A 14,754-nucleotide genomic window follows, 5' to 3' on the forward strand; every position below is an offset into this window, starting at 1 on the left:
AGAGTTAGAGCCCTTTTCCCTCCTTGGCCTGGCACATGGAAGACTATATTAGTCCTATACAGGAGTGCCACATGTGCCAGGAACTGTTATCTGTACAAAGGAAAATAAATAAACCCAAACCAACTCACTTTGCCATGGCATCTTTGACGTTCTTGTTCACAAGTCCCAGGTAATGGTCGATTTGGGCCTGGGATTGAAGCAGAAAAGTTACAACCCAGCTCCTCCTTTGCAGCCTGGCTGAGTCTCACAAAACTCTGGGAGAAGTGGGAGCTCAGCCAGGGGTATATTTCTCAGTATGATGCCAGAACTCTAGGAATGCACCCACCAGAGGGCACAGTGGGCAAAGTCCCAAAGGAATCAATCCCCAGCTTCTCCCTGGTCCATCAAGCCCCAGTTATGGGTGCAGGGCTGGGCCCCTGTGGGGCCCACAGAACAGCAAAGCTGCTTATCTGGGCCGGGTAACCAGCTTAGGCTGCAGCCTGGCCAGAGGATTGAGCGGCTCAGGTTAAGCCCCACACACTGTCCATGCTCCTGCCTTGGGGCTCCCAGGCTCCCTTTCCCTGTGCAGGAGGAGCATGGACAGGACCCCATGAGGCTCTGCCATCTGCTCCTGCCTACCCCCAGTCCCAGCCCGGCCCCCACGACAGCCTTGTTGTTGAAAGGGGAGACGAAGGGCTAAGCCCCCTCCTGTGCAGTGACCTGGCCAAGACAGCCCTGGCCATAATTTAATCAAAAGCATTTTACTTTGGCTCCTTCCTCCCTACTCCTTTAACATGGGAGTCTCTCCCCAGGAGCAGCCCTGGATTGGGCCAAGCATCTCCCACCTCCTGTTTTTGCCAGGGCTACAAATTCCACAGAGTTTTGGGAAACCAATCCTGAATATCAACTCCAACAGGCACGGCAGGATTAACACACCATGGCCAGTGCCGCTCCAGTCCTGACCAAAGCTGGACCAGTAGTAAAGGCCTCCAAGTTCATCAGGCCTTTTCCAGAACTGTTTGCTGGGGAAATCTCTTCTTCCACCAAGAAGGAAAAGTGAAAGCACACACAGTCTGAACTTCAAGCTGAACTAGTGTTCCCTGGCCCTGCTTCCTGGGTAAAGGTCTATTTTAAAGGCTTTAAATATTTCAGAAGACTGAAATTAATTTTAATTATTTCTGGTTTAGCTTCTAGCTGATTTTATGAAACATTTAATGAATTCTATTAAATACTCACCTGATGTCTCTCATAAATAACAGGAACACTGAAGAGCGAAATCAAAGCTGGAAAGAAGCACATCAAATGCATAAATATTGACAACAGGGATGGTGTTCAAGCAGAACAAGGACTAGTTTCCACACCTTGGTATGTCTTGCAAAAATGTACAAGAAAAATGAACAATTAAGCCCCACGACCAATTGTTGGCCAGAAAATTGAATAATCCCTATTAAGGAGACCCTGAGCTGTTCTCCAGGTCTCACCAACAGTACAGTTAAGTCCGGTCACAGGTCACTTTTTCACAGTGGGTCGTGCAAATTCTTCCCAAAGGCTGCTCAGGCATCAGTTGGTTCTAACACCTGAAAGCCAGCCTGCTCTGGGATATAAGAAATTAAATCCTGCAGTGGGACACGGCCACTACAGATCCTGCACCTCCTCCAAAGTCCCAGCACAGCAATGACATTAGGGGCAGGCTAAGCCTGACAGGGACAAGCACAACAAACCTGCCTACAAACCGTGTAATGTCTGGAAATAGCAATCTCAAGGAATTCAACAACACAACTCAAAATTACCTGTTCCATTGCTTCATCAAAAAAAAAAGGAACTTAAAGTGCAACATCTTAAGGCTACAGAATCAGCCTCCCAGTGTTGACCAGATCCCACTGCTTTCCCAAGGTTATTTGGTGTGCCAGGTGTGTAACACAAGTCCACACTTACCCAGGATCAGTAATGTCAGACCATTGAACAAGGCACCAACGTAAGTGAAAAACCACATCAATACTGCGAACTGCAAGGGAAAAAGAGCCTGTCAGCACCCACTCTGTGCCCAGGACATCCCAGGGTTTGCTGCAAACACAAATAACAATCTAAACAGCCCCAAACTGCACTTTACCCTTGTACACCTCCTGTAACCAGAGCTGGGTGATGAGATGGCTGAAGGACTCAGTAATGGGATACGTGGACTCCTGCGTCCAGATCACAGGGCTGAATTCAGCCCGAGTCAGCAGTGCCCAAACACTGCCCTGCGCCTTCTCGGGGCACTGCCAATTCCATGGTGAGGAATGAAGGGCAAACATACAGTTCTCCTACCTCCCACCCTCCAGAGAGAGGGGACAAGCCAGGCCAAGAGAGGCCAAAGGGCTGGTGCAGGACAGAGCCAGAGAGAAAGGTCACACGTGCTGCCACCCGAGTGTCCACCCACTTGGCCAAGCCATGCTCTGACCAGACCAGGGAGAGGCCCTGACACATCAGGAAAAACCTCTCTGGAAGGTAACCGGGTAGGGTGTCCTTGATTTACCTTTTCTCCTTCAAAAAACCCAAAAAACTTTGGATGTTAAAAAATTTAGGGACAAGAGGAGTGAAAAGTGCTCTAACGTGGAAGCTGGCTCCAGGTCAGAGCCAAGCCATCCCTAAAGCCCCACACTGCCTGCTGGCTCCCTATCTCAGCCCCATTCTCCCTCCCTGCTTACAGCATTTGTCCAGCTCCTGGCAGGACACAGGCTCCGTTTCCCAGCTCCACACAAAGTCTGCCCACATTTAGTGCCAGGTGGAGTGTCCCAGGCACACCTCTGACCTATAGCAGTGGGAGGGGACCAAGGGCTGCCAACTCTATTTTGGGGTAGGATTCCTCCCGAAGAAAATCAACTGCTTTCTTCTAGAGTTGCAGGACTGCTGAGGAGCTGAGCAGCAGCCAGGAAAACAGCAGCTTTCCCAGTGTTTATCCCTTGCTCTGCACAGAGCAGAGACCCCAGCCCTGGCCAGCTCAGCACATGGGGTTGTTTTCCAGCAGAACCCTGGACAGACATCATGAGAAGGCTGGCAGGGTGTGCAGGCCTGGGCACAGGGAACAACCCAGGATGGAAACACTCCCATGAGCAGGAGCTACACCTAAGGAAAGGATGGGCACAAAGTGCTGGCAAGGAAAACAAGGCATGGTTGCAGAACTGTGGGTGTGAGCCAGGACCCTGGTAACTGGCCTGCAGCCAAGGTACTCTGAACTTGCATATCCCAACATCCAATTTTAGCTTATCAAAATATGTAAAATATCCAAACCAAACAAAATCAACAGCCAGCAACAAGGTAAGTGCATTGGTAGTCAATACAAGTTTAATTCCATGATCCCTGCAACAAAATCAAGTTGACTTAAGAGCTTCACTCAGGTGCATTGACTGCAAGTGATGCAGTTCTTTTTCTGTCAGCACTTCTGAGATGGAACAAAGCAGCACCAGGGAGGAGCACAAAGTCAACCCTCAGAGAGGCTGCACCATTGCCAGTGGTGCAGGTGGACTCTGGCAGGTTTCTCAAGGAAAATAAAGCAGATTTGCTGAACCCCCTGGCCCAGTTCTGCCCTGCAATGCCAGGGTGAGCCTGGAGCTGACCTCTCTGCATCAGACATTTTACTAGAGCAAACACTTCCATGTTGGAGCAGCCTGCACATGCAGCACATCCACCAGAGAAGGAAGGAAGCAGCAGCTTGCACTGGGCAAGAAGGCCCTGAATATGTGATGGCTTAGAGTGGTTCCCTTGTATCCCAACAGCTGTCCATAATCTGCTCCCCATGGACACAATTCCTGAAGTTCAGCATCACCCAGCCAACTCAGCAGCCATGAACACTGCTGATCACTCTGCGCAGGGCAGGAAATGTGAATTTACATAAGCATAGGGGTAACAAGACACAAATCAATCCCAAAGTCCAGCCATTATCAGAGCTATCAGAATTATCAATTATTTATTTTAGTGAGCACTGAATTTATGGTTCAAGAAAGAGCAAAATCCAGGAGTTCACATTTGACTACACAAGCTTCTCTCCACCCAAAGTCTGTCCAGAGCAGCATCAGGGCAGAAGCATAAACTGCTGCATATGCAGGTTTTAACCCCCTTCACTTATAGTACTGGATTGGAGAGAGACCCTAATTCCACAACTCCTCTCTCTGCACTCCTCTAACACTTCAAGCAGCTCTCCCAGGATTATCCATCCTGGAGTCCATCTCAACCCCACATTTACCTACTGGTGTCTATTTTCTTTTTCTTATAAACTATGCAAACCCTGAGACCCCTACAGACACAACAAAGCTTACCTGAAACATACCTAAGAGACCTTTACAAACACTAAAAACTTCCCTGAAACACCACTAAATAAAGCTCTAAGACAAGAAAAAGACAGCAGAAGGCAGCCCAGGATCCACCTCCAGAGCTGATTCTGCCCCTCCCACCTGCCTGGGATGAGGGGGAAGCTCAGGAGCCAAGCTTGTCGTGACCCTTCCAAGGACCTGTACAGCAGTGAAAGGCCTGTGTGGCTGATGGACTGAACCCACTTTTGCCAGCCAAAATGGGCAAATCCAGAGGTGCCCCATGCCCCTTCTTTGCTACAGAATACTCCGAATACAGAGCTCTGATCCTCAAAGCCTCAGAGCTGAGCAAGAGCAGCGATGCCCAGTACCAGCACAGCTTTGCCAGGACAAAATGCAACTTCTCCTGGGGCTCTGGCAAGGGCTCCTCTGGAGTTGCTCCTCAAGAGCTGCGAGGAATTTCTCCTTGTGTTGCATAAATATTTAGAGTCCATTTTAAGACTTTCCTGACTGAAGTATTGTTTAATAAAGAAGAAGAAAAATCTTAACAAGACAGATTTTACAGTGAGAACTATTACACACAATGGACTGACCTGCAGACATTTTCTGCATTAGAGCTCTGTAACTTGAATTATACATAAACATGTGGTTTCCTAGAGTGAAGATGTTTAAACTACACAAGCCAAGATATTTTTATTTTTTAAACCAGGGCCATTATAATTACATAAGACCCTGGAATCCTAGTGCTCTCCTCAAGCACAAACTCTTCAAAATCAGTAACTTGTGCTTGTGAACTGTCCTGACATTCACTGGTTTCTGATAAAGGGTTGTTTCCAACTACCATAAATTAGACTAATTAACCTACATAAAACATTTTAAATGTCAGAAGGAGAGAGGGGAAATGAATTCGTTCAGCTGAATAAACACATCTCTCCTATGGACTGTAGTATTTTAAGTGATTAAAGTGCCTTGAAGACATTCTGGCTGGAATTAATTCTGCTTCTAACATAATTCCTCCAGAAGGCCTTGTTTTTAGACCACTGTTCACTGAAACAGCAGTTGGCTTCTCACTGTTTCCTTCTCCTTTACTGCAAGGGGTTGGGATCTCTACACAAATGGTATGGGAAGTTTCCTAACTCAGACCAAGGCATGTATCACGAAGGCCTTAATCAGGAACACAAGTGACCTTGTGATTCCAAGTTTTTCTGTGCTGTTGATAGTCAGATCCAAAGAGGATTTTGGCAGCAGCACTATTGAGCATGACTCAAAACACAGAAAAGAAATGGTTGTGCAGAAAAGAATGCACAACCAGCTCCTCAAAAGCCAAAGCCCTTCAGGAGCAGGGAGATTACTGCACAACCCGCAGGCCAATACACCACCTCCTCTCTCCCTCCAGAAAAAAGAAATCTGTCCCAGGAGCAGCAGAGCCCCCTTACACCTCCTCTTGCTTCCAGAGGGAACTGCCTCACTGCCAGAGCCTTGCAGGGCACCAGGCACAGCTTTTCTGGCACCAGCTGTGTTTAACTTAAAGCATAATGAGAAACTGGATCTACAAACTCTGGGTAAGATTCTGACCTCTGCCTACAGGTTTCTGTTGCACAATTACAACAAAAGCTTGGACAGCCTTCCTGGTTTTCCCCACATTTCACAAGGAGCCCCTCCCCCAACTCCACAACAACTCAAAGGACTTTACAAAGCACTAAGTAAGGGGATTTACTGCAGGATAAATGCAAGTTTTTTCAAGAAGATTAAGCAAACTGAAAAAGAAGTGGACAACACACTGCACTAGGAAAAAGAAATACCATTTTCAAAAACAAAGAAAGGCGATTAAAACTTGAAAGGAGAGAATACAATTCTCCTAGAACAAAAATGAATGGTTTTCAGCTAATTCTTTTATTTTGGAGGGTTTTATTGCAGTGTTTTGTTGGGTTTTTTTTCTTTTTTTTCCTTTGGTTACATTTTGTTTAATTATTACCATTCTTCACAGTCAGTTGTGATCTGCCACTCTCAGTAAATCCCGTTAAATTCTACATGGATGGACTCTAGCTGCTATACAGCACTGCTCACACTGGGTAGAGTAATTTGCAAATCCCATTTCAGTAATTCCCATAACTAAAAACAGCAGCTTTCACTCCCAAATCCAGGGGTTAGAACAAGTGTCCACCTTCCCAGTAACCCAAGGGCATCACTCAGTCCTCACCATTCCAATAGAAAGTGGAAAAAACTCCTATTTAAAGACAGGGAGCTGTGCACTAAACATAAACAGGAAACCAACTCCAAACCAGGCTGGGACAATCTAGCCCAGAGCCAGGTTTTCCAGAGAGACAAACACATCAGTGACACACCCTCAATGTTTAGAAGATTCCTGCTGTGAGAGGCACTAGCAAGGAGCTAGAACAGGGAGCTGCAAGCAGCCACAGCTTATTTCTGCTTTCCATTTGTGTTACTGCTCTGCCCACAAGTAGACCAAGTTCTCCTTTACAGTTACTATCACTGCAGGCAGCACTCGATTTCCAGCTCTGTGCAGAACACTTCCAAGAGCAAACGACACCTTGTTATTTACTTAACCAGAGCCATTGCTCATTCTGCAAGGACCAGCAGGCTTTGCTAACCTCGGTCAGCAGCAATGTCCTCACAGAGGCAAACTCACCTTGAGGGAATCCACCAGGTCATCGACGAGGAAGAGGCGCCGCAGCTCCCGGACGGTGCCGTTCACGTGGCCCAGCACGACGTTGCTGTACTTCTGGATGAGCTCCTCCGACACGGCCACATCCGAGTCCAGGTAAGCCCTGCAGAAGACAGCCAGGAAACCTCACATAAAAGTGCTGCAAACTTGAGCTATGTGTTAGATATGGTATCAATAGAGCCTCCATTTTGTGCTATAGAGAAAGAAACTTCACAGTGTGAGGAGTGCTGAAAGGACAGAACAGAACTAACCTACATTATTCTTAGCAAACCATTTTTTTCCTCACTGCTGTTTACTCAGTCACCTGCACCAGGCAAAAAAGGTGAGTGGGCTAAGACAAGGAAAAAAAATCCTACAAAAGCAATATACCCATTTCTGCCCCTGGAAGGCCCTTGTGGAGTTGCCATTAAGCTGTAATGTACTATAGCACAGCAAAATGAGCTAAATTTCTCATTTGAGACAAAAAATTCTTACAGCTAGTGAGAGCAGTTCTTTTACATAAAAGATATAAACCTGTATCTGGTTATATGCTTCCTTCCCACAGCTGTCACTTATCTCTAGTTGCAGTGGCTACGGCAATTTGGAGTCTTTAAACAAAGTATAAATTATTTATCTAATGTGCATGCTGGAGGCAGAAGGAGCAGTGCAGCACATCTGTAAAATGGAGCTCATTTTACAGCTGTTAAACTTTTGTTTAGGGGGGGGATTCTGCTTTGGGGAGGTTTTGTTTGGGGATTTTTTAATATGAAAATTGCACAATGCTCCTATGTATGTCATTTAAGGTAAAGGTAAACATGACCTTGTGGCAAGTCCAATACAAATGAAAATACTTCAAATGGTAACTACAGCAAGCGGCCATTTCAAGGCTACATTCTGCCATCCATCCTTGGTTTCCATCTGCTCACCCTTCCCAGCTCATCCACAGAATACTCAGCACCTGCATCAAAAATCCAATTCTTCTCACAGGATTTTTCAAGTAAAAATATCCTTTACTTGTGGACAAGCTATTCAGAAAGAAGTAAGCAACCAGGTATGCTGGGCATGAATGTCCAGAAGCTACTTAGGATTATCAGTATGTTTAGAAAAAAACTGCAGAAAGATCACAGGTAGAAAAAGTTCTGCTTGTTCTTGCTAAGAAAAAGCTTGAAATTGTTGTTGGGATAATGAGAAGCAAGCAGGATTTCAGCTGGGAATGTTCACCCTAATGGGATGGTGTTTTTCCCCCATAATTTTGTCCCACAGACTGGCTCCCACTGGAAAAGGAGCCACTGCACATGGTCTGGGAGGAATGGAGGGAAACCTACATTTTGTTTTGCCTTACAGAAGATGGGAACACTGCCAAACTAGTAAGAGGGCTGTAGATAGAGGGGCAAACAGGACTTTCTGAAGACTGCAAGAGAAGACTGAGCCACTTCACACATTAATAACAGGGAGAAGCAAGGCTGGGCAGAGTGGGATAGGGCTGGCAGGGAAGCAGGAAACACACACTCCTACAAGTCCTCCAACACAGGTTAATATGGTCTTATTTCTCTTAAGAGGCAGCTCTGCACAGTGGGTACCTGGACCCTGTCACTGACCTTGCAAGTGGGGAGCACAGCTACACTGCTACACATTAAACCACAAATTTTAAGGTCTTAAAAGTTTTGAAAATATTAAAATAGCCCTTTGTCATACTTTAAACTCTGCAAAATTTATTCCAATTTTTCCATCCCTTGTACCAAGCCCTCAGTCTGTTTTCTGTATTTACTGTATGACTCCTGAGAAAATCTGAAAGCGGGGAACACATTTTTCATTGCAGAGTCTATTTATGTTATTATGCAACATCTTAACAGCATGTGTCACCCACTGCTTCTGGCAGCACCAACACCGCTGCTCTCCAAAACAACACAATTTTGCTTCATGAAAATAAAAATCTCACCTGAAGGGGTGGCCCTCATCAGACTTCTGGATTGCCTGGATAACTCCCTTGTATATCCTAAAGCTGATGGTGACAGAGAGCAGGGCCAGGGCAATGTAGGCTGTGACACTCACGATGCTGAACACTGTTAATGAGAGCAGCAGGAACAAGCTGGCTCCAAACACCACCCCGGTCTTCTTAATGTCTCGCCAGAAAAGGAGGTCAACAACTACAATTTAAAAGAGGTAAAAAATTAGAACAAGACACCTCTGGCATTCATATCAAGGCAGCAATTTTTCATTATTCACTCAACTGCTGAGAGTCACCAAGAGTGGAACTTGAGAACCCCCGTCAAACCAGAGCTGAAATCACAACTAGAAATAGGTTATTTAGTACTGGTTCAGCTCTTGACTTCAGATTATTTGGATTACTGCTATTAGGATCACCCTAGATGCAATTGTTCAAATTTTAAAACAATGCTGCCCTTAAGCAATGTCAGAATTCATCTCTTCAGCTACTATGCTATGTTCTGCACCCGAACCACAGCAGTTTGTGCTTCATTTCCTCTCATTGTCAGACATTTTGAGGATGTCACTCCCTGGAGAGACTGATTCCAATTCCCTGTGAGAACAGGTAACAAGATCTCTAAACAGATTTCAACAGATCTCTAAACCATTATATCTTTATGCCTGGTAGAGGCAAAGGCACTGCTCAAAGACTCATTAACAGTTCATTTTGTTTTCTTTTGATGGAAGCATTCCCATGGGAGTTTATAATGTTGATTATGGGTGACAGACTGAGCCATCAAGAGGGAATACTCTCCCTGAAATGTCAATCCAGACAAAATCTGCTGTGCTCCAATGCAGAAGACTTCATTTGCAAACCAAGTTTAGTTTTCCTTAAGTGGCCCTCATTAGAGAACACAATATTACGCCATTTTTAGCATCACTGTTCAGAGCAAAGAACACACTTGCACAAGGCATAGGTAATGGCTTAACACACCCACTGCAGATGTGTTTGTTAACAGCAATAACCTAACAGAGACAGAGTTCAAGATGAATTACAGAAACGTATTACTATTCCACTACACATTTAGTAATCCTGTCTCATCCTAAACATCAGCAAAATTAACTGTAAAACAGTGTATCACAGCTTGGAACAGATTATTTGGATGACAGTAAAAACACTTTAAAAGTAGAATTTGTCTATTATTTCTTGCAGGATGAAAATACAGTCATGCTCCAACATTCAACACATGGTTGCCTCAGTAGGGCAAAGTCTGTGTAAACCTTTCTCAGGTATAACATGCCAAAGCCCCTGGGGCTGGGGTGGGTGTCACTGTTGAGGCAGGGCAGGAATGAAAGAACTCTAGTTCAGAAGGTTAGGTGATGTTAACACTAACTACTTTATTTTAAATACATCGCTCTTTTATAGAGAGTATAGTGTAGACTAATTCCATTGGTCTTAAAGTAAAAACATATCGCAGCATTGTTATCCAGTGAATGATCCATGGTGGCAGAACATATCTATAAACAATGCGAACAACAAGAGAGATAGAGAATTATTTACATTCCTTTGCTACTCTTTCCCAAGCTCTAGCCTGGTTAGAAACTCTCCCTTCTCTCTGACTGAACTGAGAATACCCATAGGTGGGTTTTCCCAAACTCTCAAGAGCTGAAGCTCTTCCCAGTTATTCCAACATGGAAACTATACCACACAGCAGGCAAGATGAAAACCATGGTCAGAAACTTAAACCCAACCTAATGCAAAGTATCTAACCCCAATATTTAATTCACATTTCAGCAGAAGTTTCCTGCAGCCCCACAGAAAGAGCCAGGTTACAGCTGCACCAACACCTTCAGTTTATTGCAGACCAGAAGTGCAGTGGAAAAAAGAGCCTCACCCCTCCAGCACCATCCATCCCACCCCTTTCTCCCAGCCTGGCTGCCCGTGCCATGCCAACACCATCCCAGAAAGCAGGAGCCAGCCAGATCAGGGCCTGGCGCTGTCACCATGTGGCTGCACAAACATATGGGAGCAGAGATAGAGCAGCACTGCCGGGAGGCAACGCTCCTGCTACCCCAGCACCTCCAATCCAAACTCCTCCTTCCACTGCAGCCCAGGCTCCAAGCAATACAAACTTTCTTTTGTATTTGTAAAAAATCAAACAAATAAACAAAATCAAGTCATCATAGATCTGCTGTTGTGTGGGTTACAATCTCAAAATTTAACTTTTTCTTTCTATTGTCTATTATTGTCTCTGCACACCTTGCATTAAACATCAGCAAAATTGTGTGATTGACCTAAGAATCCTTGTAAACCTGTAAATCTAAACTCAGCTTCAAGGAGCCTCAACACCTGAGTGAGATCTTCACAACTAGTCTTGATAAAAACAGTTAGTGGATTTTGTGCTCTTAAATCATGTAAGGCATCATTTTTTTAGCATTTACTGCAAGTATTGAAACTGTGTTTATTTTTAAATGCTGCAATTTGAGCATCCGTGCACTCGAATTTGATGCTGCCCCTGTATCAGGTGACACATTCAGTATGAGCCCTGCTCCTCTGCCTGCAGACAGCATTACTTCTATAAACGAGCTATTCCCTCCTCTCTGCATAGCTTTAAAGCTGTGGGTTCTTCCTGCTCCATAGGAAATCCTTTATTCCATGCATTAATGCATTATCCGAGTTATAAGGAACATAAAGAGAGCAATTCATCAGTATGACAGTTCCAGAATGCCAGAAACAAAGGTACATTGCTGGAATTAAAGCACACAGCAAAAGCCAAATGGCCTTTAGCGCCCCATCAAGTCTTTTGTTCTCGGTAATCAATAAGAAAAAAATCCCCACCAGGAGCTCCCGGACCAGAGTTAAGCTGCACATAAAACATTGTCCCTAATTTCATCTCCACTCCTTTTGGAGAACGACCAAACGAGCCTAGGCTTAATGACATACGGATCTGATATCATCGTACATTCCTCTAATGAAATTCGGTGTTTAAGTCACTGAAAAACTGCTTTATAATTTTGCAGTCCAAGAAAGCAGATGAAGCCACTCATCTGTATTCTCTAATTGATCAGAAACAAGTTATTTGCATTTATTTCGACAGGAAAAGATTAAAAGCTTTAATAGAAACAGCTTTCTGGCTTGAACTTACACGCAAGATATTCAAAGCAGATTAAAAATAAAACCAGAAACACAAAAACCCCAAACCCATTTAGAGCAACAGCCCTGCAACACATTTCCTTATGGAAACTGTTCTGAGCTTCATTTTATATAATATGAAATATAATAAATAATATTAATGCATGTCTTGCAGACCTATTCTAATACAACAACAGCTGCCTACATTTGGTAAGCACGAACTGTCACTTGGCACGTCTAAAAATAGTCCTGTACCATCCGTGCCTTACATGCACAACTCATCCAGTTACATTTCGCTTTTAAAGCAAGTGCTGCGATAGCTTTCGTGCTGTATTTTTTTAAGTATTTTCCTTTCAGTTATCTAACTTAAAACTGAGAAAGTAATATCTGGTTTTGATGACAAAAACAAGCGATCTGATATATTTAACCTGATAATCCTCTTTTTAAAAAACCCTCAACCAAGCAACCCTGTCTTGCTGTTTTGGGTTTTGTTTGTTTAAGAAAGAGAAATTAAAAGCGAGACCTACGAAGGGGCTGAGCTCACGTGTGCCACATAAAACCAGGGAAAAGGAACTAACCCGTTTTGGCATCCATCTTGAGCGTGCTGCAAACACCCGGCCCGGGCACGGCTCGCTCCCGGCGCTTTCCACTTCCTGCGAGGGCGCTCGGAGGTCGGAGCTACGCAACCTCCGCCCGCTGCATCCCGGATCCAGCGGCGGCCGCCCCGCCAGTGGCCGCCTGCGCGCTGAGTGCTTGGAATGCAGCTGCGGAGCCACGGGCTCCCTGCACAATGAACAACTCCCCTCTATCCAGTATTCACAGCCCAACAAACCCCGCGCTTCAGCCCCAGAGAAAGGCTGTTTGTGTCAAAGGGGAGGGGAGAGGGGGGAAAAAAACCACTGTACGATTTACAGGCGTTGTTACACTGGAACCTTCCTGTGACGTGAAAGGTAGGCACGGAGCCCTTATATTCTCCCAGTAACAGCGAGGAGGCACAGGGAGGAGCCTTTTCTGGCTCAATTTAGCGTTGTGCCAAAAGAGAAATGGGACAGCAGCGCTGAGAACGGGCAGCTTTCATCACGGCTGCGGCACAATCTGGCACCGAGCAGGAAAGCTGCGGGGGAGAAAATCCACAACCACAAATTGCTCTGCGTTTCTGCTCAGAGGCCTTTTCCGCTTACACATAATAAACTTCTTATCACATAGGATATGATCCTCAGGGTTTCTACTGATGTCTGTGCAGAGAATCCGAGTGCTGACCCTGCAGTTCCACTGGAGTGAGGCAGCCCCGTTGGACACAGCCCAACCCCCAGGAGAAGCCATCAACCATCCAGTGGTTGGTGTGTTGAGCACCACCACAGACCGGGTGCCATTTTCAAGGCTTCCTGCATCAGGATGATTATTCAAAATCCTGGTTACATCCTAACGGGATCAGAGACCAGACCACAAAAGTGCAGCCTCCGTTTACCCCCATCAGACACATCGGAAGCCAATTCGGTCCTTGACTGTCCTCTTGCAAGCCAGGAACAACCCCCAGCTCCTGGCTGGAGAAACTGGATGGTGACAGCAGGACTGCAAGTGGTGCCAAGCACGTGGGACTGCCATCAACAGAGCTGTCCCTGTCACAGGGACAGGCATCCCCGTGGAGCGGCACATCCAGCGGGACCGATGGGCAGGTGGCCCCAGCTGGGTGCCAGAGGGCACAGAACAAGGCTGCACCATGCACAGCTCAGGCTTGGCACATTTGCACTACAACCCCAGCAAAAACAGTGATACAGATTTCACAAGTACATGCTAGAACAAGGCGAACACTACCAGATTCTCAAAAAAAAAAAAAAAAAAAAAAATTCCCATATATTACCTAATGAGCCAAAGCAACTTTCCTTTAATTTCTACTTGACCAGATTCTACTCGTGCATGTGTGCACAATGTACCAACTGGAAAAACCATTCCAAAGCCCCAGTTACTCATGATAAAGGTTGCCTATGGAATCTTTGCCATCAGTTAAACAAAAATTCAGAGAGATTTCTACTCATTAATTAGAAAAGAATCCTGGGATAACCTGGGAGTACAGCTGCGCTGTTCACCATACCATCATATCAATATTCGGCCATTAAAACCTGACAATTTCTTGAAATCATTAAAAATTAAATAAATAAATAAATATTACATTTTACTGCCAATTACTCCATAGGGCCTATCTTCAAGAGCATTAAAAATTAAAAGCATGCTACTCCCAGGGTAGACCTGTTTCATCCTATCTAGATGGTTGATACCACGTGTATTAATCAATGCCAAAGGTTGTACTACTTGTATTGTGTTTGTTCTTCAACTACAACACATTAACTAAATCTAAATTTAAGATTATATTCATTAGGAAGCAGTGTTTCAGCTGCAAAGTCCAACTACAAATTATACTTTTTTTCTCTTCTCTGGTTTTAGATTTCTTTTTTTTTTTAAGTAATTTTTTAGCATAGAAATATTGCAAGCATGTTGCAATATTTGCTTCTGTATTTATTTTGGGGCTTGATGAATAGTGCAATCAGTCCCTGAACTTTACCCATCATTTTCCATGCCACTGGAGCCTCACCTAAGGAAAGAAGAACATGAAACACAGTATCTTCATCTTGTTCTAAACAACAAAAAAACAACTCTAAGCCAGATTTCAACAGCATCTGCAAAACAAGAACAACCACGGTCTTCTGCTTCCCCAAACCCCTTCATTTCTGCTTCCATTTTCTTTTAGACCTGATCTCTTCTCAGGA

The 14,754-nt window shown here is 44.8% G+C and overlaps 1 protein-coding gene across 5 annotated transcripts in view; it reads right to left on the reverse strand.

Annotated features, from left to right (window-relative positions):
• The window catches only part of RTN4 (reticulon 4), a 42,164-nt gene that overhangs the window by 1,366 nt on the left and 26,044 nt on the right, over nt 1-14,754 (reverse strand). For 4 of the 5 annotated variants that reach the window (XM_030268708.4, XM_030268710.4, XM_030268711.4 and 1 more), the window contains 5 exons: nt 8,870-9,077; nt 6,916-7,054; nt 1,915-1,984; nt 1,216-1,262; nt 129-187 (listed from right to left, as the gene is read on the reverse strand). In XM_030268708.4, coding sequence (XP_030124568.4) covers nt 129-187; nt 1,216-1,262; nt 1,915-1,984; nt 6,916-7,054; nt 8,870-9,077 — 523 coding nt within the window. Of the gene's footprint in view, nt 1-128; nt 188-1,215; nt 1,263-1,914; nt 1,985-6,915; nt 7,055-8,869; nt 9,078-12,567; nt 12,925-14,754 lie in introns of those variants that run through there. The other variant, XM_030268712.4, reaches the window with a different exon arrangement.

Source organism: Taeniopygia guttata, chromosome 3 (assembly GCF_048771995.1).
Source record: "Taeniopygia guttata chromosome 3, bTaeGut7.mat, whole genome shotgun sequence".
NCBI lineage: Eukaryota > Metazoa > Chordata > Aves > Passeriformes > Estrildidae > Taeniopygia > Taeniopygia guttata.